This window comes from Aquarana catesbeiana, linkage group LG04 (genome assembly GCF_042186555.1).
Source record: "Aquarana catesbeiana isolate 2022-GZ linkage group LG04, ASM4218655v1, whole genome shotgun sequence".
NCBI classification, from domain to species: domain Eukaryota; kingdom Metazoa; phylum Chordata; class Amphibia; order Anura; family Ranidae; genus Aquarana; species Aquarana catesbeiana.
In genome coordinates this window covers 494,187,437-494,215,183 of record NC_133327.1, presented here as the reverse complement: position 1 = coordinate 494,215,183, position 27,747 = coordinate 494,187,437, and the positions used below count along the sequence as shown (strand labels likewise).

The 27,747-nt window shown below is 41.0% G+C and overlaps 1 protein-coding gene across 4 annotated transcripts in view; it reads right to left on the bottom strand.

Moving 5' to 3' along the window:
- LOC141140472 (interferon-induced, double-stranded RNA-activated protein kinase-like) overlaps window positions 1-27,747 on the bottom strand; it is a 391,078-nt gene that overhangs the window by 201,555 nt on the left and 161,776 nt on the right. For all 4 annotated transcript variants that reach the window (XM_073627695.1, XM_073627696.1, XM_073627698.1 and 1 more), the window contains exons 9-11: window positions 24,691-24,745; window positions 7,145-7,200; window positions 6,215-6,277 (exon numbers count right to left, since the gene is read on the bottom strand). In XM_073627695.1, the coding sequence (XP_073483796.1) occupies window positions 6,215-6,277; window positions 7,145-7,200; window positions 24,691-24,745 (174 nt within the window). The remainder of the gene's footprint in view (window positions 1-6,214; window positions 6,278-7,144; window positions 7,201-24,690; window positions 24,746-27,747) is intronic.

Here is a 27,747-nt window from a genome sequence, read left to right as displayed (position 1 = left end):
CACTCCCACACTTTGAATGACAATTACTGTCATGCAACACTGTACCCAAACAACATTTTTATCATTTTTTTCACACAGATATAGCTTTCTTTTGGTGGTATTTAATCACCACTGAGTTTTTAATTTTTTGCGATATAAGTAAAAAAACGGAAAAAAACCCCCACCTTTTTTAGTTTCTAATATAAAATATTGCAAATAAGTCATTTTTGTTCATAAATTTGGGCCACAATTTATACTGCTACATATCTTTGGCAAAAATAATCTAATTTTTTGAGGCCCTGAAATGTCAGGACGGTATAATTTATTTTATTTTTTTAACACAAAAATTGTCATAAGTTATTTCCCACACACAGCATAAACATACTTCCAATTACACCCCAAAATACATTCTGCTACTCCTCCTGAGTATGGCAATACCACATATGTGAGACTTTTTCACAGCCTTGCCACATAGAAAGGCCCAACATGCATGGAGCACCATCAGGCATTCTAGGAGCATAAATGACATATCTAATTTCATTAGCGACATATTCGAAGGTCCTGGAGCACCAGGACAATGCAATTACCCACAAAATGACCCAATTTTGGAAAGCAAAACACCCCAACGTATGTTCTATGGGGCATAATGAGTCTTTTGAACATGTCATTTTTTTTCCCACAGGTTTTAGGAAAACGTGGAAAGAAAATGAAAACATATTTTTTCTTACACAAAGATGTCAATTCATAAGATTTTTCTAGCACATAGCATGTACATAGCAAAAATGACACCCCAAAATACATTCTGCTACTCCTCCTGAGTATGGCGATACCACGTGAGTGAGACTTTTATACAGCCAGGCCAGCATACAGGGAGCACAATCAGGTGTTCCAGGAGCATAAATTATACATATCATTTCCTGACTACCTATCACACTTTTGAAGGCCCTGGACCACCAGGACAGTGGAATTGCCCACAAAATGACCCCATTTTGAAAAGCAAACACCCTAACGTATATTCTACGAGGCATGGGCTGCAGATTGGTACTCGGGTACTCTGATGGGCTACAGACAGGTACTCGGGTTGGTCAGTGACAGGTCCTCTTTATTTGGGGGGCAATCGGGCACATCACTGTACACTTTTTTTTTCAGGTCTCCTCCTCACACACTGAGGAGGAGAACCCTGAAACAGCACTACAGTCATTTGTTGACATTTGTGACCGGCTGTGATTGGACACAGCCGGTCACATGTTAATGAGCCAATTATATTGGCTCTTTACCCTGATCAGGGATGGGCTGTGTCCAAGTGATACGCCTCATCCCAGATTGCCTCGGGGACGCGCACGAGCACAACACATGTGACTGGCTGTGATTGTACAAAGCCGGTCACGAGGGTAAAGAGCCATTTTTATCGGCTCTTTACCCTCCCCGGGAATTGGCAGTGTCCCGAGGGGGCGCGCAGGAGCGGTGAGAATGGGCGGACGTCATATGACGCCCACCCAGAGGGAGGAGATGTTCCTACCAGCGTCATTTGTCTATACGTCGGTAGGAAAGTGGTTAACAGGGAGATCCTTCTGATGCTTTGGAAGCTCTCTGCGGACCATGGCTTCTGTTGTAGGATGTGGCTAATAAAATGTCAGGAAAGACCTACTAGAACAGCTGAACTTTATTTGGGGTTAATCAGAGGCACTTTAAAATGATGGCAGGTGTGTACTGACTCCTATTTAACATGAGTTTGAATGTGATTGCCTTATTCTGAACACAGCTACATCCCCAGTTATAAGAGGGTGTGCACAATTATGCAACCACATTGTTTTAATTTTTTACCCCCCCCCCCCCAAATAGATTTCAGTTTGCTTTTCAATGGAGTTGTACAGTTTTTAAGTCACATTAAAAGGTGGAACAAGTTCTGAAATGATCTATCTTTTTGCCTAATTTTTTTTACATCACAGAAACCTGGCATTTTAACAGGGGTGTGTAGACTTTTTATATCCACTGTGTGTGTATATATATATAAAAATAAAATATATACACACACAGACCGGGTTTAAATCTAAAATCTAAAATTTACAACTGATAATGAAATTCTGCCAGCATAGTACAGGCACGGTTAATTAAGTTAAACTTTACTCCATAGCCCTCTCCTAAACATTGCAAAGCAGGGTGAGCTTAAAGCGGAGTTCCACCCAAAAATGGAACTTCCACTTTGAGTGGTGGTGAGCCCCTGACATACCACATTTTTACAGGCACCCAGCTTCCACTACCTCCCCTGGCGCCACAAGGAAGATCACCTCTCCCCCTCCCTTCCTGCAATCTTCTGGGACATGTCACAGGTCCCAGGAGATTGCCCGGCCATTCACAGCACGCAGCGTGAAGCCACAGCCAGGCGCCCGCAGTTAGAATGCCGGCGCCTGTGTTGTGCTGGTCCTGTGCTAATCACATGAACCCTCCCCAAAAAAAAAAAAAAACAGAATAAAAAATCTCTAGCAATACACACCAAACTGAGCATGTGCAAAGTGCCCCCTAAGGCTCGGTATTATCTGCAGATGGATGGGGACAGTAAAAGAAGGGGAGGATCAGAGAAGACAGGATTAAACAGCCTTTTTACACAGTGCGGAGGATTAACCCCCTAGCTCCACAGGGAGTATAACGAGCATGCTTTACTGCATATACAGACTGATTTTACGGTTGTGGGTTTAGTAATACTTGAATAGAATTTTTAAGTTTAAAAAGTAACCAGCAATTTTTAAACATTTTTTAAAAGTGATTGGGAATGCATAATTAAAAATTAATAAACAGGTTTATACGAACCTGCTCTGTGCAGTGGAACTGCACAGAGCGCCCCTCAACCTCTTCTTCCTAGGGACCTCTCTGGTGCTCCAGGCTCCAGTGAGTGCCCCCATAGGAAGCCGCTTCCTATGGGGAGGCAATTATGCATGCTTGCTCTCGAGCCTCACTGTCTGCATCTATAGAGAGCGGGGCTCACCCCTGCGTCTCTAGCTTTGATTGACAGCAATAGGAGCCAATGGCTTCCGCAGCCTTTTCAAAGCCTGTGAGACCAGGAAGTGAGGGGAGAGAGTTGTTGCAGATGAGAGCAGAGCTGGATCGAATGAGGGCTCAGCAAAGTATAAGAGGGGGTGAGGGGGTGGATACTGATGTCTAAACATTTTTTACAGTAATGCAGAGAATGGAATTAGGGTAAAAAAAAAATTAGCCTTTGTAACACTTTAACCCCTTAGCGCCGACTATACGCACATATGTGTCCTCGGCTTGAAGGGGTTATACCGGGGTGATGCCTGCAAAAAAAAAAAAAAAAAAAAAGCACAGTATATCTGAATACTTTTAAGAGCAAAGGAGGGATCGGGGGTCTTTTAGACCCCCAATCACTCCATAAAGAGTACCTGTCACCACCTATTACTGTCACAAGGGATGTTTACATTCCTTGTGACAGCAATAAAAGTGATCAGAATTTTTTTTTTTTAAAGGGACAATGTAAAATAAATAAATCAAATAAATAAGAAAAAAATATATTTTAAAGCGCCCCCATCACCGCATAATCGCGCAGCAAAGAAAAATGCATGCTTAAGTCGCGCCCGCATATGTAAACGGTGTTCAAATCACACATGTGAGGTATTGCCACGATCATCAGAGTGAGAGCAATAATATTAACCAAAGACCTCCTCTGTAACTCTAACCTGGTAACCGTAAAAAAAAATTTAAAGCGTCGCCTACTGAGATTTTTAGGTACCATAGTTTGTCACCATTCCACGAGTGTGCGCAATTTCAAAGCATGACATGTTAGTTATCTATTTACTCGGCGTGACATCCTCTTTCATATCATACACAAAAATTGGGCTAACTTTACTGTTTAGTTTATTTTTTTACTTCACAAAAGTGTCTTTTTTCCCAAAAAATTGCGGTTGAAAGACTGCTGCGCAAATACGTGCGACATAAAATATTGCAACAATCGCCATTTTATTCTCTTGGGTCTCTGCAAATTTTATATATATATATATATATATATATATATATATATATATATATATATATATATATATATATATATATATATATCTCTCTTCTATATCTCTATATCTATAAATCTAGATCTCTATATATATATATATATATATGCATATATATATATATATATATATATATATATATATATATATATATATATATATATATATATATAGATAGATATATATATAGATAGATATATCTATAAAAATATATGTTTGGGGGTTCCAAGTAATTTTCTAGCAAAAATACGGATTTTAACTTTTAAAATTTTAAGAAACAAATGCCAGAAATAGGCTTAGGCATGAAATGGTTAAAGTGGTAGTAAACTTTGTTCTTAAAAATTTGCTGACAGGCAAGGTATTTATGACAGAAGAGACCCTATCAGTCCTCTTCTGTCATAAATGCTTTCTCCTGCCTGGCAGCCATCATGTACACTGAGCTGCGCAAGGCCCCAGATTCACAGATCTATGCTGCGGTCAAGTCACTGCAGACCGGCCAATCAAACGGCTGAAAGCACTGAACCCAGAAGGAAGACCAGGCAAAGATGGAAGCGCTGGGTCAATCACACTGCAGCATTAAAGAGCACTATTTGACAGGCAAGTCTGCTATAACATGCCAATATGCTCTGCATACTAGCACATTATGGCATAACACGTCTGGGGGCACCTAAAAAGAGAAAAACAGAGGACTTAACTACCGCTTTAAGTTTTGCTATAGTATTGGGAACATGTAACAAATGTGTTAACTCAATTTGGCTGCAAAAGTGGAAATACACTTTAGGCTCAAACTATTTTATTTTTAGTCATTGGAATATAAACCACAGGCAAATTCCATACTTTAGCTATGAGCATTTTAGTTGTCAAAAAGATACAGAAGATGAATCTGGGAATGACTGTAACCGATTCGTTTATGAGGGTGCATTCCCAAGTTGGGAGGAGTGAGAGTGCCCAGCAATTGTCTTCCAGTGGCATTCCTTGATCCACGTACTGGTGCCTCTGTGTGTCAGCAGCGCAGTCTGTATCCCTGCACCCCAAAAATGGCTGCACAGACTTTTACATCTGATGTGCCCTGAGGACTGAGTTACCTACATGCATGCCCTCCATTCTTTAGTGCAATACCCATTTCATTTTATTTAGTGTTCCATTCAAATAAAGACATTTCTGCATTATGTGGCTCTCTTGCCCCTCTTTCTGCTCTTTTAGGCCTCATGCACACTGAACATTTTTTACAGCTGCTGTTTTTGGCTTCAGGCATTTTTCTTCTGCAGCCAGTAAACTCCCCTGCAGGTTATCCTATGTATCAATGCACACATAGGCTTTTATCAGCTTTTCTGGCGGAGGGGTTTTCTGGCTGGAAAAAAACCCCCAGAACTAGTGGGTTTGAAGAGCAGTTTTTCAGCTGTAAAAACATTCGAACTCTAAAAAATGCTAAACAAAATAAGCTATTCTGCCTTTATGGGTGTTTTTGAGCCATAAGCTTTTATGGGAGTATAGTTTTGCTAAAAATAAAAAAATAAAAACACAAATATTGAAACTAAAATACTCATTCTACAACTGCAGTTTTCTACAGCTACAGCTTTCTACGGCTAACGCTACTGGCGTTTTTATAACGTCCAGTGTGCATGAGGCCTTATGTTCTAGTGGGTAGCATGCCTGCCTTGAAGCACAGGGGGTTCTCTGTATCCAGGCAAGAACACTATCTGCAGGCAGTCTGCATGTTCTTCCTGTGCTTGCATGGGTTGCCCCTGGATACTTATGTTTCCTCCCACCCTGCCAGGACATGCGGTAGTTTATCTAAGTGCTGTCGACACCTAGTGTGTGTAAGTATGCATGTGAGATAGGGACCTTAGCTTGTAAGTTCCATGAGGGCAGGGATTTATGTGAACACACAGTATGTACAGTATGGGTGTGTTTGGCAAGTGACACCACATGCCAAATTTGACATGAGTTTAATTGGCGCACCACAAAGCATCATAGCCATGGTAGTGTGAATGGACCTGAGCGATCATCATGTTATTTTGTAGGAGGGCAGTAAAAATGCAATTCAACTGCCTGTTTTTACCACCTCTTTGCAGCCCATGAGAACTAAGCCTTACATAGGTAGAGAAAGACAAAGCCATCGAGTTTAATGTGAAGAAAAAAAAAAATCTTTAGTCTAAGCTTTTACATTTTTGTCACAAGTGTAGGTCACAATCAAGAAGATACAGACTTACAATTTGTCTTCAGTGGCTTTATCATTTACTTGTTCTTGATTTGAGAAGTTGGCTGCTATTCGCCTTAAAGGAAAAGAAAGTCACACAGTAGTAAACATTTCAAAAATGTAACTTTTATTAACCTCCCTGATGGTATTCCCGAGTGAGGCTCGGGGTTAAATTTCAGCACCACTAGCGGTAACCCCGAGCCACACTCGGGATTGCATTGCAGTATCCTGGTGCGGTATACTTACCTTGTCCCCAGAATCCTGCGATGTCCCCCCGCTGTGTCTGCGGGCTCTATCCTCCTTCCGAAGCCTCTCTGTGCCAGGCTCCGTTCCCTACGAGCGTCGCGACACACGGGGGCGGAGCCTGGCAGCAAATTCAAAAAATGTAAACATCATAACACAAACAGTACTGTAATCTTAAAGATTACAGTACTGTATGAAATCATTTCACATCCCTTTTATCCCCAATGCTTTGTCCAATGCCCTGCATGCAGTTTTATATTATATATACTATTCTTTCTGCCTGGAAACTTGAGATGTCCATAGAAACCAAAAAGTGTCCCTTTACGTCAAAAGTGGCTTTAGACCAGCTAAAAAACAGCGATAGTAAATTAGTAAACACTTCCAGAATTGAGCGATAGTGAATTGTGGGGAATTTTTTTTTATTATTATTATATTATTATTTTTTTTTAATTATTTACATTTTATTATATTATAATTTAGGATTTTGTGTTTCAAACTTCATTATACACAGGATATCTACTAGACTCTTATTTGGACAGATTTAAGTGTGTTATTGCTAAGAATTACAGGCCTACAATATAAAACGCCAAATTTCCATGCAAAATAATTGTAACGCTTTCAGCACCTAAAATCCGACATAATCATACTGCCAGGGAGGTTAAACACATATTTGCATAAAAAGGGGCATAACTAAATTTACCTGTGAGGTTTGCTTGGGTGAATTGGGGTTCCAGTGCATGAAGGCTGAGCTGTTATCTAAGTGAAATTGAAACTGAATTTTAGAAAAGCAATTGTTTCATAAATAGCAAAATATTAAAAACAGCTCAAAATCTTTACTGTATAAAATCAAATACATCTTCTATTAGCCAGTCAGCATATAGCACCCCGTGTGCTTCCTTAACATAGGGTCTAGCCCCTGAGAAACAGTCTTGAGAGAAAACACTTAGTGTCGGTTGACACAGGGGCGACCTGTCAGGTCACTTAGGTGCATTGCAATGGAACTGTTCTAATAGGAGCGGCTCAAGTTGCTCCAACTTAGAAAAAGATTCCTGTACTACTTTGGGGGCGACGTCAGAGCGGCTTGCATTGACTTCTATAACGAAATAGTTTTGCAAGCTGTGCTGAAGTCACGCTGTACAGGGCGGCTTCAGAGTCGGACAACTTTGAAGCCGCCCCTGTGGGAACCGGCACTTAGGGGGATACTTACTGAAACTGTAGCACTCAGAATCTGGTGCAGCTGTGCCGATTGGTTTATAAGCAGAGCTGCACCAGATTTTGCATGCTCCAGCTTTAGTAAATCTTCCCCCACCCTAAAGTTTAAAGTGGAGTACACACTATACAACTTTTGTTGCTAGATTTCCTTTAGATTTACCTTCAACTATGTAGTGCAAGGACCTGCCTGATTGCATACAAACTTAAAGTGTTTAGGTCTGACCTCATATTATATGATTTTGGTAAATCTAAAGGAAAAAAATCTAAAGAAAACTGTATAGTGTGTATCCAGCTTAAGTGCAGGCAAAATAAAAAAACACCAAAATCAGCGCAAGAGACAGAACTTACAGTTAGTAGGATGTGTCCCTTGTGCTGATGCCTCTTCTGTTGTTCTGCTGAAATTCTCCTTTATAGATAAGTGTGTGTAAAAAAAGAAAAGTGCAGTGAAAAGAAATAAAGCCTTATGTACTCAGCAGATGAATGCAAAAAGTCATTCATAATTAAATATATATATATATATATATATATATATATATATATATATTATTATTTTTTTTTTTTTTTAAATGTTAGATCAGTGTTTCTCAACTCCAGTCCTCAAGGCGCCCCAACAGGTCATGTTTTCAGGCTTTCCATTATTTTGCACAGGTGGTTTGATCAGTTTCAATGCCTTAGTAATTACCACAGCCATTTCATCTGAGGGAAATCCTGAAACCATGACCTGTTGGGGCGCCTTGAGGACTGGAGTTGAGAAACACTGCGTTAGATATTGCAACTCAATAAGTGAGGCTACCCATATAAATAAAAAACTTCAATCAACATGTGCAGTACACAAATATGTCCATAAATACAATCTTATAACATTTAATCTTCCAAAATTCTTCCACCAGTCACACAGACAGTGCCCGTGATCACCACTAGACAATTCTTCCAAAAAGTCCAACATGTGTCTTCACACAGAAACAAACATGCACTCACGCTTGCAGAGACCTCTAAATTATAGGAGGTCTACCTGCGCCTGATGTATATTCACTCTTTGTTTCTCCAAGGATTCACCACCAGAAAACCATCTTCATAAAAGATCCTCCTCAGTTAAAAGACAAAAACAGATATTCCCAGTGTTCTCTGTATGCTTATTTTATTAAAATATGTACCTCTTCCTACCCTGTACTCTAACTTATTTATTGGTTTACATTTCCTTGTTCTCTTTCCCACTCTTTCCATTCCCTTCCCTCCACCTTTATCTCTTTCTTCTCACCCATTGGTGCATTATCAAAAACACCTATTTTATGACCCTGTAGTTATTTCACTAAACTTAATTTCTGCCTCCTGAGACAGCTGAACTTTGACTTGACTTGTGTGCGGTCTAAACTCCAGCCCCCAACCACCAATGCAAGCAAGACATCCGCTTCTCACTGGCAGCTGAATTATGGTGGCAGACTAGGTGGCCGGGCAGCACAGCATCATTTGTTGCTAAAATGCAGGTGGCCTAGCACCATAACCAGTGACATTGTGCTACAAAATCCCTGCACAATGGAAACATACTGTAAACATACTGGAAAAACCACTGCTCTAGAGGGAAGTTTGGACAAAGTAAAAAGTTAAAAAAAAAACAAAAAAGACATTTAAGAAAAGACCAGCCAGTCTAAAATGATAGAGAAGGCCCAAATCCTGTACTCAATCTTGGGAATAGGGAAAAATGTTCCATCATAAGGAAAATGCTGAGTAGTCACGAACCACTCTTATGGCAAGATAGCCCTCCCTCCCCCACCAGCGGTGTCCTCTGCCCTTTCACATCACCCCCCAGCGGTGTCCTCTGCCTCCCTCACATCTTCCCCCCCAGCAGTGTCTTCTGCCCCTTCACAACACCCCCCCCAGCAGTGTCTTCTGCCCCTTCACAACACCCCCCCCAGCAGTGTCTTCTGCCCCTTCACAACACTCCCTCCCAGCAGTGTCTTCTGCCCCTTCACAACACTCCCTCCCAGCAGTGTCTTCTGCCCCTTCACAACACCCCCCCCAGCAGTGTCTTCTGCCCCTTCACAACACCCCCCCCCCCCCCCCCCAGCAGTGTCTTCTGCCCCTTCACAACACTCCCTCCCAGCAGTGTCTTCTGCCCCTTCACAACACTCCCTCCCAGCAGTGTCTTCTGCCCCTTCACAACACTCCCTCCCAGCAGTGTCTTCTGCCCCTTCACAACACTCCCTCCCAGCAGTGTCTTCTGCTCCTTCACAACACTCCCTCCCAGCAGTGTCTTCTGCCCCCTTCACAACACCCCCCCAGCAGTGTCTTCTGCCCCCTTCACAACAACTCCACCTACAGCATTGTCCTCTGGCCCTTCACATCACCCCCCCCCCCCACATCGGTGTCCTCTGGCCCCCTTTTACATCCCCCCCCCCCAGTGTTGAACTCTGCCCTCTTTCATATTACCCACCCACAGTAATGTCCTCTGCCCTTTTCAAGCTCTGCCTGAGCTTTTGCCATGGCTTCCTTTCAACTGTTTTTGCCATTGCTATGGATAAGGGTATTCCCCTGTGGGGTACTCACAGAGTAGGAAATGGGGTAAGCATATCCGAGAAGGACTACAAAGCAACTTGGGTACAGACCATTCTTTAGCAAAGTTCTTGTGGTAAAAGGGAGGGAGGAAATGCCTTAATAGCTTATAAAGGACACTAGATGGAAGTGGCAGGTAAGTGTATGGCTTGTAGTATGAGGTCTCTTCTGTTCATCAACCTGAGACTAAGCTCTGTGTGGTTGAATTTTATTAGCAAATTTCAAAAGTTTACACAGTGAGGTGAATAAATGTCAAACACATTCCCAGTTTATCAATAGATCTAATATATAAAACGTATACTATTCAGGATTGTGAGGCTACAGCAACAGTAGGGTTGTAACTAACGATTATTTTCATAATGGATTATTTGGCCGATTATTGTTTAGATTAATCAGATAATAACCTTAAAAAAGTGTGGTGTATAATTTTGTTAATATGTAAAGTTTTAAAAAAAAAAGGCAATTTATTCATAAATATCTATATGCAGTGGTAAATATAAATAACCAACTATATGGTTAGGGAGCAAAATCTCTAATCCACTCTGAGAATAACAGAGAAGAGATATACTGTATATACTATTAGAGGAGATATACTGTATATACTATTAGATGTTGAATTTGGTAAATATCATCAGACTCAGATCACATATTAAAAAAAAAAAAAATTAAAGTCGGTTTTTCAGACAGAACTGTAATATAATATGTATGACAGACTCCCTTGTCATAAGCAGGTGATAAATGCTACCTGCGCTTGCTGTCACTTATGCCAGCCATACAAAAACAATATCTTCCTTCAAAAAAAAAATTCATTTTAAGAACTTTTGTTCGATTTTCTAATCGTTAGTGGGGTCAAATCGATGTTTGAATTTTCCCATCACTGTGGGTGAAAACTAAGGAACAGAATAGAAAACTTCTTGGTCAAAGGAATTTTCATACAGTGTACAGTATAATATAGAGCGCCCCTATAGCAAGGTTAAAAAAAAAAAAAAGGGGCAGGAGGCGGAGCCTAGCGGAGCAGACATGCATTGTTAGAGCTCCACACCGCTGAGGAGAGAAGAGAAGGACAAAGCGGAGCCTGCAGGCTCAAAAGGTATCCATTTGAACCTTTTTGCCCCTGGGAACAAACTGTGAAAGTTTGGGCAGGAAATATGGTACTGGGAGGAAACCGTGGCAGAAATAAAAATCACCTCACAAAGAGCTCACAGGCACTCACTGCAGCTGAAGCAGCTCCAGTCACCTCACAAGATACAGCATCAGGGCGCTCTTACAGACAGAAAATGTCACAGCAAGACTCTCCATTTGAGTCAGATACAGAACAAATCCTCTCACAAACTTCTCCACAAGCCTCCTCAGTATCCCCAGTAATATTATTACAATTTGAAAAGATGCTTCATAAGGCTTTAAAACAAACCTCAGACCAAATAACAAAAAGCCTAACCAATGAAATAAGAGAGCTGGGAAACCGCACCGCAGCCCTAGAAATAAAAATGGATGAAATTGAAATTACAACCCAAGAAAATATAACAGAATTGGAACAATTAAAAAAAGAGAATTTAATACTTCAAACTAAGCTCGAAGATTACGAAAATAGAGCCAGACGTTCAAACTTACGCATAAGGGGAATACCTGAAACTGTGACAGACCTGCAATCTACTATTACTGCTCTATTACAAGAACTAAAGCCAGATATCCCTATTGAACGTTTAGAACTGGACAGAGTACACAGAGCCCTCACAGCCTAAAAGAAAGATGGACCCCCACGTGATATAATCACAAAATTTCATTACTACAGAATGAAAGAACAAATACTAATTGCTGCAAGAGAAAAAAAAGGAACTTAATTTTCAAGGACACAATTATCAAATTTTTGCTGACCTATCCCAACTTACTATTACTAAAAGACGATCCATGAAACCCCAACTAATGGAACTGCAATGCCACAACATTATGTATCAATGGGGCTTCCCCTTTTCAGTCAGATTTAACTACCAAGGTACAATTTACAGAAGCAGATCAGCAGATGAACTACAACAAACCCTTTTAAAATTAAATCTGACAGAACCCACAAGCAGCAACACTCCCACACGCAGAAGAATGGCATCATCTTCACCTTCAGGCAGCACCCAGAAAATTTCAGAACAAAATGGGAATCATCATTCTCACAAAAGAGGCCGTTATGCCACATCATCCATGGACCAAGAAGATTCAATGGACTGACATCCTAATTCCTGATATCTCTTCATTTCTTATACTAAGAGATGGTTCTCTATAAAAAACCTATATTTATAACTGAATGTAACTGCATTCTGATAGTCACACACTGTGTGGGATCATGTTACATTCCAGTTATATTTCTTATTACTTCTGATTCATATAGCCTTAGAATATATAAGTGAAATAAGGAAATTCTTGTTCAGTTATATATTATCAGGTAATAACAATAGATTTATTACTTTTTAGGACAAATATGTTCAATAATCCAGAAGTAATGGAAGCTTTTTCTTTCTTTTCTTAAAACAAATATATTATTACCTAACTAGTTCCTAGAATTATGTTTTTGTTTATTCTAATCTGAAGCAATACAACCTCAATTTTATGAGTTAACATATCTAAACAGTTGCATATGAATAAAATATGTAATTGTTTACTCTAAAAGGGTTAAAATCCCAAAATAATTCAAACTATCTTCATCAATACCAAAGTTATTAACAGTACCTTTCTAACTGAATTATTTAGCCTAGGGCAAGACTAACCATATACAACCACCCTGGAATAAATAATTTCAACAAAAACTATATTCTGCACTCCAATTAATGAAACATCACATCATTTTGATGTCTTTTGACATAGCACTTCTCTCCTGTAAGCGGAAGATCCGTGTACCCCCATTAGCCCTCCTCATTCTCCCAACCATATTATGTGGGAGTGTGACGAAGGCACTTATTCCCCTGAGAGAGATATTTATTCTCTTTCACGGGTAAATTGTGATTACTTGCAAAAAATAATTTATACAATGTATCATCTAATCTCATATGTTTTTTGTTTACTCTTTACTCCAGAATTCACTGGTTTCTTTTCTATCTATTCATCTCTTCAGTCCACACAGGTTGATCTGCGCAGTCAGCTCTGCATAACAAAAAGTAAGTCAAAACTATTTGATCTATTGCCATGGCACCACTGAATATACTTTCCCTGAATGTTCAGGGAATAAATGTCCCTCAAAAAAGGACCAAAGCCTTCCGTACTTTCCATAACAAGAAGGCTCACATAGTATGCCTCCAAGAAACACACTTCACCAAAGATTCTACTCCAAAATATATTTCTCCTTTTTATCAACAAATTTACATGGCTTCTGCCTGTACCAAGCAAAGGGGAACTCTAATTGCATTTCACCGATCCACACCATTCACCTTATCATCAGAAATTAAAGACCCAGAAGGTAGATACCTGATACTCATGGGTTATATAATGGATACAGCAATCACGGTGATTTCCTACTACGCTCCTAACAAACAACCTACACCATTCCTCTCACATATATTACAAGTGATTAATACACACAAAATAGGAACAGTGATAATGTGTGGGGATTCGAACCAGGTCCTCCTCCCATTTCTAGATAAATCACCTTTTACACCATCCAAAATAACCTCTAGATTACCTTTTTCTCAACTTCTTTCCAAATACAATCTGGTAGATTCGTGGAGAGAAAGTAACCCAATGAAAAAGAAATTCACTTATTTCTCGCACCCTCATCAAACCTTCACCAGAATAGATCATATTTTTCTAACAATAGGAATGATACCAGAAATTATTGCATCAGATATAATTCCGATTCCGTGGTCTGACCATAATGCAGTATACACTACTATAGCCTCAGCCATACCAAAAGTGCATGACCCAACGTGGTACTTACCGGACATAATGCTCAAACACCCACTACATCAGATGGCCATTGAACAAGCTTTAAAGGAATACATATCAATTAATAATACAACAGACATCTCCCCAATAACACTGTGGGAAGCTCATAAGCCTGTCTTGCGTGGTACAATACAAAGACAAATGGCACTATTTAAACGGGAACGCAAAAATCTAGCAAAAAAACTAGAACTCAATTTTAATGCAGCCTACATATCATTTCAAGATAATCCATCTCAGAGTACAAAATCTCATCTGGAAAAATCTAGATTGGAATACGATCTATTTCTTACTGAGTCAGTTGATAAATCCCTCAAACGCTTCAAACACAATCTCTACATGAATACAAACAAACCAGGTACATATTTGGCTCGGGCATTAAATTCAACTAACAAATCTTTCAAACCAATACGTTTGAAATTATCAAAAAATGTTTACACTTGTAATCCAGTTAAAATAGTCCATAAATTTCACTCACATCTCGCAACTTTATATAAGACAAACAATTAATTTAATCCTACAGAGGCTGAATCCTTCTTCTCAAAAATAACCTTACCTGAGTTATCTCAGAATCAAAAAAGCAGTTTGGATGAGCCTATAACTATAGATGAAGTTGCTAACGCCATAAAAGACCTAAAACTTAACAAAAGACCAGGCCCAGACGGCTACTCGGCTTTATACTATAAAACATTCTCAGAAATACTCTCTCCCATTCTCGCTGAAACGTTTAACAAACTTCTAGATGGACATTCTTTTCGGCAAGAAACACTAATGGCAATTGTTTGTATGATCCCAAAACCCCTTTCTGATGATACTTCCTGTGTGAATTATCGGCCTCTCTCTCTGTTAAACCTCGATATTAAATTATTAGCAAAAATAATAGCAAAACGCCTTAATAGCATTATAGGAAAATTAATACATAGAGATCAAGTAGGCTTCATGCCAAATAGACAGGCAGGCGATAATATACGCAGGGCAGTGTTATTGGCACATATTGCTAAAAAACGGAAAATCCCTTTATGTTTTCTATCTCTCGATATTAAGAGGGCATTTGACACAGTATCCTGGCAATATATGCAATATTCATTACAAAAATGGGGTTTTGGACCCCACTTTTTAACATGGATCAAAGCATTATATAATAAACCCAAAGCCTATATAAAATATGCTGGATACAAATCTGAAGCCTTTAATATCGAAAGAGGTACCCGACAGGGTTGCCCATTATCTCCCTTATTATTTGCCCTTATACTCGAACCCATGGCCCAATACATCAGAACAAACCAAACTATAACTGGCATTGAAGTAGGAGGTATTACACACAAATTATGTATATTTGCAGACGATATATTACTTTTTCTATCATCACCACAGGTCTCTGGTCCTAACTTAATACCAGCTCTTGATGGATTTGCAGCCCTATCCGGCCTTATGATTAATCCTAAGAAATGCCTAATGCTTAATATTTCACTCACAAACATGGAATTGATCCCGGCTAGGGCTGCACTCCCATTCACATGGGCAGAAAAATCAGTCCCATATCTTGGAATTCATTTAACAGCATCTCATTCTGACTTATTCTCAACCAATTATCCTCCTGTATTAAGACAGATCACAAATCTAATAAAACAATGGTCGCAACTTCCTTTATCCTGGATAGGGAAGATTAATGCAATCAAAATGACTATTCTACCCAAATTGCTTTATCTATTCAGAGTCCTCCCTATTCCAATTCCTTCCTATTTTTTGAGAATAGTACAAAAAAGAGCAACTTCGTTTATATGGGGCTCTTCTAAACCACATATACCTATACATACACTACATCTTCCCAAAAATAAAGGAGGCCTGGGATACCCTAATTTTACTAACTACTACAGAGCAGCACATTTGGCCAGTCTGTCCAAATACCATGCAAAACAGGAAATCCCATTATGGGTATTTATAGAGGCTTCAGAAAATTACCCTCTATTAATATCAAATTTATTATGGCTTGATCCTAAAGACCGCTTTAAAATTCATAATCCCATAACTAAACACTTCTTATCTCTCTGGGATAAACTAAAAACCAAATATCAGTTACAATCTCCACACAATCCTCTCCTTTCTTTTATCAGAAATCCGGCCTTTTATCCGGCATGGATCTACCCAAATTCTTTTAAAGCTTGGACAACATCAGGCATTCAGACACTAAATGACTTCATAGCATCTAAATCATTCCTTTCATTCCCATCGCTTAGAGAAAAATATGATCTACCAAACTCTGAGATATTTAGATATCTCCAAATCAAAAATTTCTATACACCATTCCTAAAGAGGGATACACCATTATCCCAATTATCCATTTTTGAATCAATCTGTACAAAAGATCCATTTGCTAAAGGTACAATTTCATCACTTTATAATCAATTATATGGAGTAGCAAATCTTAATAGACCCTCTTACGTTCAGAGGTGGGAGGAGGACCTGGAACGAACTTTAGAAGACACGGACTGGTCTAACATATGGCTCACATCTAAGTCATCTTCACCCAACATCTTAGCACTGGAGACAAATTATAAAGTCCTAACTCGCTGGTACCTTGTACCCGCTAGAGTGGCAAAATATTCACCTAATACCTCAACTCTTTGTTTTCGAGGATGCCCAGAAATAGGCACATATTTACACATATGGTGGACGTGCCCAGTAATCCAAACCTTCTGGAAGGAAGTCTTCGTGATTGCATCTAAAATATTTAAAAAAATAATACAACCAGATCCATATTTAACTTTACTTAATCTAAAACCGGAATGGTTAACACTCTCTCAATTCAAACTTATGATCCAACTAATAACGGCTGCAAAACAAACAGTGGCCAAGGCATGGAAATCTCCTACATTGGTACTAGCAGAAACAATTCACAGAATGAATAATACAATGTCCCATGCTAAGATGGTAGCCATCGATCAAAATCAAATTCCAAAATTTGAAAAACTTTGGCATCCTTGGATAAAACAACAGTTCCTGTCAAACTTCAATGACTCTGTCCTGTTGCCATGGTAACAGATTAAATGACTTACAGAGACACCCATTCTAAGGCTTCAAAGAGAACTAAAAAGAATAATAAACCGACGAGCGGGACAACCTTGTAGACCATACCTCTACCTTTCAACCCTTTTTCTTTTTTTTCTTTCCTTTTCTCCACCTTACGATTAAAGCTCATTATCAGAATTTATTTGACCTATATACACTCTACTTGTAAACAATATGTATAGTAGGTATAAATCATTTAAATACCTACAAAAGTAACTAAGGAAATGATATATATCTTTAATTTAGGTTTACGTAAACCCAATGTTTAATATTTGAAATGTCATTATATTTACCTATAGAAACCCTACTGTAAAACAATGAGCTTACTTTATAGATCCTTGTAAACTTACTTTATGTATCTTTATAACATTGTATACTCAATAAACTTCTTTTGACAAGGAAAAAAAAAAAAAAAATCTGCCTTTAGAACCACTCACTTCCTGTCCAGGACTACATGTCCCATGAGGCATTTCTCCTCAAACATTCACAAGTTCTCAGGCACTTACTGACATGTATGGACGGTGTACTGAGCTGTATGTGTGCTGCACTGCATTTCCTTATATGTAAACAAATAATGCATTCTGTATGCAGGTCAACTAATCGGCTGACCGATTAATCGATTATGAAAATAGTTGACAACTATTTTCATAATCGATTAGTTGTTTTGGCCCTAAGTAACAGTTCAATAAACAGGTGACCTTGTCTTACCAGTTTATGCCATTGTCCTTATATAGGGTTCAGGCTTCGCTCGTCATAGTGGGCATACCCCGAAGGTATCTTCAAGGTCTGTTGTGGATCACAGCCCTGAACCTGTAAAGCACCCTGCAGCCAACTACACACATAAGCTCTGCCAGTGTCCAATCACCTGAAGGTACCAGTCTTTGAATATTCTGCCTGTGTCCTGCAGGATTAATTTAAACTATTTTTGTTATGGCCAGTTATAGCTTGGGGCAGCTGGAGTTTGCTTTTACTGTTGGTTATTTGGTGAGGAGGTGAACTCGCTTTAAGGAGTGGGCTCCTTCCAGGCATACCTGCCCTCAATCTATCCATTATTATATACACTAATGAGGTTCTCAAAATGTATAGAGTTAGGGCATCAGATAATACTGGGGTGCCTTGTCGCAACCTCTGCAGCTCACACGTGTATTTTCAAATTTGTGCAAATTAAAACCGTGTTTTAATGTGATTTGTTGCAGGGTGGCTGGTAAGTTGAGCTGGGAATTTTTCTTTGCTGTTGTTTGTGGAACGTGCTGGGGAGAGAAGAGGTTAGAGAAGGAGTTATACAGGGATTGGCTTACAACCTTTTCTGTTTGCCAATGTCCTAACCTCCTATTGAAGGCAGTATATTATCACAGCTGTAATATAATTCCTGTGTCCTAATTGGACAATAAAGCAGATTTATATTATTTATATTTTGTAAAGGAATTGTGTTTATGTATCGGATATAAAACATCCACTGGAGGAATATCATACGCATTCATCCAGATTGCACAGATTTTCTCATCATCTAGAACACTACACTTCCTATGATAGTCAGCGCCATCTAGTACCCAAAACGTGGTATATTCTGAAATACCGCAATCAGAAAATATACTAGATTTAGGCCACTAAATGGAGGTGCAGACTATAGGGAATCATAATATTGAAGAAAAACCAAGTTAGACTTACCGGTAACTTGGTTTTTAGAAGTCTTTCAGGACAGCACCTGAGAGATAGTGACTCCTCCCACCGGACCATAGGAAACACCTTCTTCCTCCAGAACTTTAAAGGGAGGCACCTTCCTACCATACCTCAGTTGTAGAAGAGAAACCTCCGGCCCCGGCTGGAACACAAACACATACGTTAGTCACAGCATAGTATATTAAATACAATAGGGCGGGATGTTGCTGTCCTGAAATACTTCTGGAAAACAAGTTACCGGTAAGTTTAACTTGCTTTTTCCCATGGCGTCTTTCAGGACAGCACCTGAGAGGATAACAGAGGCTTACCCCCTTAGGGCGGGACAACAGCTTGCAGGACCTTTCTCCCAAATGCCTGATCACTAGCAGATGCGAGGTCCAGCCTGTAATGTTTCACAAATGTGTGAAAACTTGACCATGTTGCCGCCCTGCAAATTTGTTCAGGGGTGGCACCAGCTCTCTCTGCCCAAGTGGTCTGGTTGAATGTGCACAAATTCCTGCTGGTGGAGACACACCTGCATGCGAATAAGCCTCTGAAATGGATAATTCCAGCCATCTTGCTAAAGAAACCCTAGAAGCCTGGCAACCTTTCCTGTTGCCCGAAAATGGCACAAATAGTGAATCTGAACGTCTAAAGAGCTTTGTTCTTTCCAAGTAACACAACAAAGTCCTCCTGACATCCAACATGTGAAAACAAGTCTCCTTCTCCCCTGCTGGGTTAGGGCAGAAGGTTGGAAGTACAATGTCCTGAACACGATTCTGTACTGAAGCTACCTTTGGTAAGAATTTCTGGTCTGTCCTAAGTATAACCCTATCTGGAAAAATAGACAAATAGGGTTCCTTAATTGATAAAGCGTTAAGCTCACTGATCCTGCGTGCAGAGACAATGGCAATCAGAAACACAGACTTAAAAGTGAGATATCTGAGTGGCGCTTCTTCCAAAGGCTCAAAGGGATGCTTTGTTAGAGACTGAAGGACTACCGACAGATCCCATTTAGGAAAAGACTTCAGCAGTGCTGATCTTGATCTCATAAGAGCTCTAAAGAATCTGATTACAAACAGATTTGAGCGCAGCAACCTGCACCTTCAGGGTACTAACTGCTAGCTCCAACTTGTAAACATTCTAGAATGGTAACAAGACTCCCTGGGTCCTGGGCAGATGAATTACACCATGTATTATAAACCTTCCAGACCTTGGAATAAATGTCCCTAGTCACCTTTTTCCTACTTGATATTGTTGAAATCAACCGGTTGGAAAAGCCCTTGCTTTTTAGGAGCTGCTCTTCAGATACCAAGCTGTGAGCACCAAAGTGGCTACCTCTGGATGATTTAGGGGACCTTGTAATAGTAAATCGTGCCTGAGGGGCAGATGCCAATAAGGCTTGAGGAACCAGGGCATTCTCCTTTGAGTCGAACAGGTCCACCTCTGGCAGCCCCCATTTTTCGGCAATCATAGCGAAAACTTCTGGGTTCAAAGACCATTCCGCTTCCTGAATGGGGTTCCTGCTCAGGAAATCCATCACCCTGTTCAGAGACCCCTTTTAGGTGGACTGCTGATAGAGACAGCAAGTGTCCTTCTGCCCACAGAAGAATGTTCATGGCTAGTACCTGCAGCAACTTGCTCCTTGTACCTCCCTGCCTGTTTATATAAGCCACGGCCGTGGCATTGTCTGTTAGTATCTGAACATGCTGAGTTTGAAGATCCTGAGCAAATGACTTCAGAGCCAAGTCGATCGCCTTGAGCTCTCTCCAGTTTGTTGCCTCTTTCCTGGACCAGTTTCCCTGAGTGAAACCCTTTTCCTAGGTGGGCCCCCCAACCCCAGGAACTGGCATCGGTTGTCAGTCTTTTCTCGATCGGAAAAGCCCAGACTAACCCCTCGGATAGGATATCGTTCCTCTTCCACCACCATAGTGACCTGAGTTGGAATTTCACCTGAGTTGGAATTTTTACCTCTGATTCTAGGGATTCCAAATTGTGATCCCAAGATCTCAGAAGGAAGGCCTGCATACATCTGAAGTGTAGCCTTGCCCACTGAACAGCCGGCATTGATGAAGTCAGAATACCCAGAGCTGACATGACCTGCCTTACCATCAGATGCTGGTTGGTCTGCAGTAAAGACACTGTATCGTGAATTTTTTCCTTCTTCTCTGAAGGAAGAAAAATCTTTTGAGCTACAGAATTTATTACATACCCTAGAAACCAAATCTCCTGAGATGGGTCTAGGGAAGATTTTTGGAGATTTAGAATCCATCCGAGAAACTCCAGATGGCTGCATGCTCTGCCTAAATTGCTCTGCAATTTCTCTCTTGAGGGGGCGAAAAATAGCAGATCGGCTAAATAAGGAATTACTGCGATTCCTTGAAGAGGAAGCGGAGCTAGGGCTTCTGCCATCACCTTGGTAAAAATTGTGGTGCAGATGATAGCCCGAAGGGTAAGGCTCTGAATTGTAGATGCTGAATCCTGCCTTCCATCCTTACCGCCAACCTGAGATACCTCTGGGACTGGGATGAGATTGGAATATGCAGGTATGCATCTTTTAAATCCACTGATGTCATGAAGCAACCTGGAGTACCGAAGCGGATTCCTCCTTGACTAAAGAAGTTATGCAAGCACTGCACAGGGCTTTTTTCCAATTCTCTCCCATTTTGGCCCTGCAAGAAGGACATCTCTTTTTTGGGTCAGAGCTTTTAGCCTGTGAGAAAAAGACAAAAAGGGAAAAAAACCAGGGGACCTTTTAGTGAGACCCAGTCTCTGCTTCACAAGGATCACCCACAGGTGCACTAAGAAGAAACCAGTCAAGCTTCTGGGCAACAAGGGGTATTATGGTACTCGACCATATATGTAAAGACGGGGCTATCCTTCCCTTTGACACTCTCAAACAGAACCATGACTTACCCAATTGTTACTTCTTTAGATATCTCCAGCTTAGACATGCCTTCTTTTCCCAATTCGAATCTCAACCACCATTACTCCTTCACTCCACTTTAGAATCCCTCCTCCGGAATATTGAGCTGGTAAAACCCCTATCCACCATACATAAGGCACTATTACCATCAATGCATTTTGGGCTTGAAACTCTCCAAGATAAATGGAGGGCTGACTTCCCTGAACACAGAGGACTGGGAGGATATGTGGGAATACCCTTTTCTTCAATTAGTGGCAGTGAAGGACCGTTTAATTCAATTCCGGATTCTACACCGGGTGTATTTAACGCCGCAACGGCTGAACAAAATTTATCCTGGGGCCTATCCTAGCTGTTTGAAATGTGGTAACCGTTTCTGTCATATGTTGTGGTCCTGTCCCAAAGTGCACTCTTTCTGGGTAGAGGTGACGCAATTTATAACCTCGCTGTTAGCAATCCCAATCCCGCTGACTGTACCGGTCTGCTTGCTTGGCACGGTGGGCTCTTTAGCGCACCGTACAGCAACTAAGACCCTCATAGGACTTCTACTCTTTTACGCCCGTAAAGCAATATTACTAAAATGGAAACAATCTGATGCGCCCTCTCTGACCTCTTGGAAAGCCCTGGTCAATTCTACAATACCATTATATAAAGCCACATACAACTCACGTGGGTGTACTGCTAAGTTTGACAAAATATGGAAACTATGGCTTGACTCTGCCTCCACTAATGCCGCTCAAGAGTAGACGGTATATCTGACACCCATTAGCTCCCCCTTCTGTGCTAACACTTGCTAAGACCCTTGTGACACCCCTATAGTTGAATCTTTAATGTCCTAGGCCTAGTACCAGAATCCCCTCTTGGGAAACCTCACCTTCATCGAAGACGAGTTGCACATTCTCCTTTCATAATCTCTCCAAGTGGAGTGGTTGAGCAGTGATATCTAGTTTTTGTTTTGTTTTTGTTTTGTATTCTATCTGGTTTTCTGTCGATAACAACAGGTTATCTGCCTAAAACAGTGCTGTTAGGTACCGATTTACATGGTACTTTTTGAGCCGGGGAATGCCCCAAGGTTCTGTTTTTGTAAATCTATTAAAAATCAATAAAGAGAATTTAAAAAAAAAAAAAGAAGAAACCAGTCAGCCTCTAGTGCCAAGACAGGCCCCTCGCCACTAGGGGGTAGAAAAAAAAAGAGATAGACCAACACCAGGTAAAGGAAAAAAGGCAGACTTTAACCGCTGCTCCTACCTGGCGCTGGCGCCTGTGCCTGTCCCCACCACTGCAGACGCTGACTCCTCCATGTCTGGTGTACAGCTTTCCACTCGTGGCTTCATACGCCACTTCCGGACTCCCATAGTGTATCTGCACCGGACCAGAACCGGAAATAGGAGCCAGCTCCTGTCCTCCCTCCTCCCCTCTTGCAGCCACACCAGAAATGACGTTTTCGCTGACCCAGTGACCCACTCTGTCATTTCCGGCGCGACCGCCGCTTCATATGACAGCGCGTGTCACCAAATCTTCGGCTCTCACCGAGCACTAGGAGGGGGAAGAGGAGCCCGATTGCTACCGCTGCTGATGCCTGGGTAGGCTGGGGGGACAGCGGGTCTCTAGTGGAGGAAAAAAAAGAGAAGGAAGCCCCGTCTCTCAGGAGCACCCAAGAGACATTGACTCCCCTCCCAAAAGATGTTCCCTCCAGGCCGGAGGAAACACAAAGACTGAGGTATGGTAGGGAGGTGCCTCCCTTTAAAGTTCTGGAGGAAGAAGGTGTTTCCTATGGTCCGGTGGGAGGAGTCACTTTCTCTCAGGTGCTGTCCTGAAAGACGCCTTGGGAAAATATGGAAAAATGTGTGCAGCCTGGATGCTTGAGACATTCGTCTAAAGAATGTATTAATAGACTCCCGTGTGTCATATTTTTTCCTTTTATTGTTTCTTCATTTAGAAATCTTTTTTTCATCTGAATTCTTTGGATACAAAAGCCTCTTCTCTGATGTGTAGACTTGCAGTTGTCATTAGCATCTTCACTGTAAAGCCAAGTTTAGTATATACCAGTTGCTAACTTGTGATCATTTAACATTTTGTGAATAAAAGGTAATGTAATTTTTGATCGGAATAAATGTTGTAACTTTGCGTTATCAGATCTGTTATTGGCCTGACAAGTCTCCACTCTAAACCATCCCAAAGGTGTTCTATCGGGTTGAGGTCAGGACTCTGTACAGGCCAATCAAGTTCCTCCACCCCAAACTTTCTCATCCATGTCTTTATGGACCTTGCTTTGTGCACTGGTCCAAATAATTTGGTGAAACGGGGGGTTGTTTTTCAGGGGTTGAGCTTGGCCCTTAGCTCCAGTGAAGGGAACTCTTAAGGCGTCAGCATACCAAGACATTTTGGACAATTTTGTGGGAACAGTTTGAGAATGACCCCTTCCTGTTCCAACATGAATATGCACCAATGCACAAAGCATGGTCCATAAAGACACAGATGAGCGAGTTTAGGATGGAGGAACTTAACTGGCCTGCACAGAGTCCTGACCTCAACCCAATATAACATCTTTGGGATGAATTAGAGCGGAGACCGAGAGGCAGGCCTTCTTGTCCGATATCAGTGCCTGATCTCACAAATGCGCTTCTGGAAGAATGGTCAAACATTTCCATAGGCACACTCCTAAACCTTATGGACAGCCTTCCCAGAAGAGTTGAAGTTGTTATAGCTGCAAAGGTTGGACCAAATCAATATTGAACCCTATGGACAAAGACTGGGGTGCCATTAAAACTTATGTACATGTAAAGGCAGGTGTCACAATACTTTTGGTAATATAGTGTATTTTATTTGAACTAAATTACTATTTATTAAGAGCTGCATGTATACAAACACTATACATTTAAGTTGTAAAATACCAGAGAGTCGCTACTTACTGGCTTTGAAGGTATATTTTCTGACATCTTTAGGCTTGAACACATTTTGTTGGCACTACAAAAGAATAAGGCGGCATACCACCATTATTAGTTAGAAAGTTGCATTATTCCTAATACATAAGAAAACCTGGAATGTTTGTTAAAGAAGTGTCCAAAGTCACCTATTGCACACATGTTTAGGCGCATGAAACGCTTTACCGTTAATGGACTCCATTGGCCAGAATACATATTTTTTTCTTCTTTCGGTCTGTAAACAGTCTCTTCTAATACTCCTGTAAACACCTACGTGTGCATGGATACATAGGCAATCATAGGAGGTTCTCTTACAGGCTGAAAAGAAAAATGCCAGATGCCTGTAAAAAAAAAAAAGTTATTACCTGTTAACTCGCTTTCCAGGACGACAATGAGAGAGAGGCTCCTCCCCCCTAGCACAGGAAACACATGATCCACATTATTTAAGGCATGCACCACAGTATACCCTCAGTTATAACAGATGATCGAAGGCAAGGTGACAATATATACCAATGTAACAGTAATACCCATAACATGTGCACTCAATACATAAACTTCAGGGTGGGAATAGGGGCCATCCTGGAAGATTCCTGGAAAGTGAGTTAGCAGGTAATAACTGTTTTTCCAAGTCATCTTCCAGCACGGCCACTAGAAAGGACCATAAAAGGAACTACCTGATTAAGGCGGGGAGGCTACGGTCTACAGCACCTTTCCCCTGAAGGAATGATCCATGCTAGACAGCCGATCCAAACAGTAATGCTTAGCGAAGGTTTGATAGCTGGACCAGGTGGCAGCCTTTTAGATCTGGATAGGGGAAGCTCCAGCCCATGAGGTCATCATCGCTCTTGTGGAGTGAGCTTTTAAATTAGGAGGTGATATAGAAGATGCACGATGAGCTTCAGGAGATCGCCAGCTTCATCCACCGAGCAATAGTGTTTTTTGAAGCATTCTTTCCTTTGTTAGGCCCAGAAAACAGCATGAAAAGACTAGGGGAAGATAGCCAATCCTTTGTACATTCTATGTAGGTAATTAGGCACCTTCTGACATCAACTTTCTACTTCTTTATCAAGTGTGGGCTCATTACAAAAAGACAGAATGATAATTTCTTTCGAACTTGGAAGCCCGAAACTACTTTAGGGAGGAAAGCGGGATCCAAGGTTAGGACTATTTTGTCTGGAAAGATAATACAATAAGGCTCCGCAATTGAGAGCGCCTGGAGCTCACCGATTCTTCTGGCTAAAACTAAAGCTACCAGGAGCACTGTTTTCAGGAGTTAGAAGTCTGGTAGAAGACTCTTCCAAAAGTTCAAAAGGTTCTTTACAGAATCTTTTTAGTACAATTGAGAGATCCCAGGAAGGAAAGAGAGACTTTTGGCTTAGCCTTATGACCTATAGCTGTAAAAAAATCTTTTAATTAGGGTGGGATCTGCCAGACGCATATCCCAAAAATTTGAGAGGGCCGCTACATGCATTAGTAGGGGGAAATGAGGATCACCTTTGTTGCTGAAAATGTTATCTTTTGAATTAGCTTTGGGATTAGGGAGAAAGGAGGAAAGGCAAAAAGCAGGGCCCCTCCCCCCAAAACTGAGAGGTTCCCTCTGCAGGGAATAAAACTTGTCTACCTTCCTGTTTTCCTTTGTTGCAAACAGGTTGATTTTTGGTGTTCCCCCATTTTTGACAGATTTGTTCGAAGATTGCTTGATTTAGGGACCACTCTGTCGGAACTATTTTTCTCCTGCTCAGACAATCCGCCAGACTGTTCACTTCTATTAAATGAACGACCGAAAGAGATGCCAGGTTCCCTTCTGCCCGGGCCAAAAGGTTGTCTGCTATCTCCATCAGTCCTGAGGTTCTTGTGCCGCCTTGTTTGTTAATGTAACAGACTGTGTTATGTTATGTTGTCAGAAAGTGTTTAAATATGCTTGCCTCTTAGAGGAACATTGAATGCGACTAGAGCTTCCAAGACTGCTCATAACTCTTTTGCATTGGATGAGGACTTGTCCATGTGTGGTGGCCATGCTCCTTGAGCCCACTGACCCTGTAGTTGCACTCCCCACCCCACGCACTTCCATTCGTAGTGACTACAAATGGGTTTGGCTGAGACCATAGATGGCTTTTTAATGATTTTTTCACCAATTGAGGGACTTCCAGAGTTGTTAGGGATTCCTCCTGCCCGTTCCAAACAGAGCATGAAGTTTTGGAGGTAGTGCATATGAAACTGGGCCCACAGGACACCGGAGATAGACGTCGTCATTAGGCCTAAGACCTTTATTAGATATTTTATTGAGGATTCTGGCAAAGTACTGATATTGCTGATGTAAGTGGTTGGATTTTCTCCTCTGTGAGAGAAATATTTTGTTCACCATAGAATCGATCACATAGCCTAGGAACATCAATTTCTGGGCTGGCTGGAGTTGAGATTTTTGCAGGTTTATTAACCACCCTAAGTTTTGAAGATGGTTAATCGTTAAATTCAAACACTGTATTACTTCCCCCCAAGAACAGAAGGTCGTCTAGATAGGGGATGATCTGTACGCCCTCGGTCCTTAGCACCAATAAGGCCTCTGCCAGAACTTCGGTAAAAATACGAGGTGCCGAGGCAAGGCTGAAAGGGAGCGCATTGCACTGGAAGAACAGCGCCTTTCCTGAGCCTTTTACCGCAAATCTTAAGAATCTTTTTGATTCCCAATGGATCAGGATATGGAGGTAGGCGTCTGACAGGTCGAGGGAGAGCATGAAAGCCTTGGGAGATAGAAGTTTCCTTGCAGTGTAGATAGATTCCATCTTGAAATTCTTGTACCTCATGAATGCATTGACTTTTTTCAAGTTCAGAATTAATCTGAATTTTTCTGAGGGTTTTTTCCTCAAAAATATGTGGGAGAAGAAGCCGCCTTCCGCTTGAAATAGCGGAATCAAGCTTATCACCTTTTGGTGCAGCGTGCCTTGTAATAGAGATGTCATAGCTGCGGATTTTGTTTCGTTTCTTGGAAGAATTTTCAGGCAAAATCTATTTGGGAGTCGGTCGTTAAATTTTATCCTGTACCCG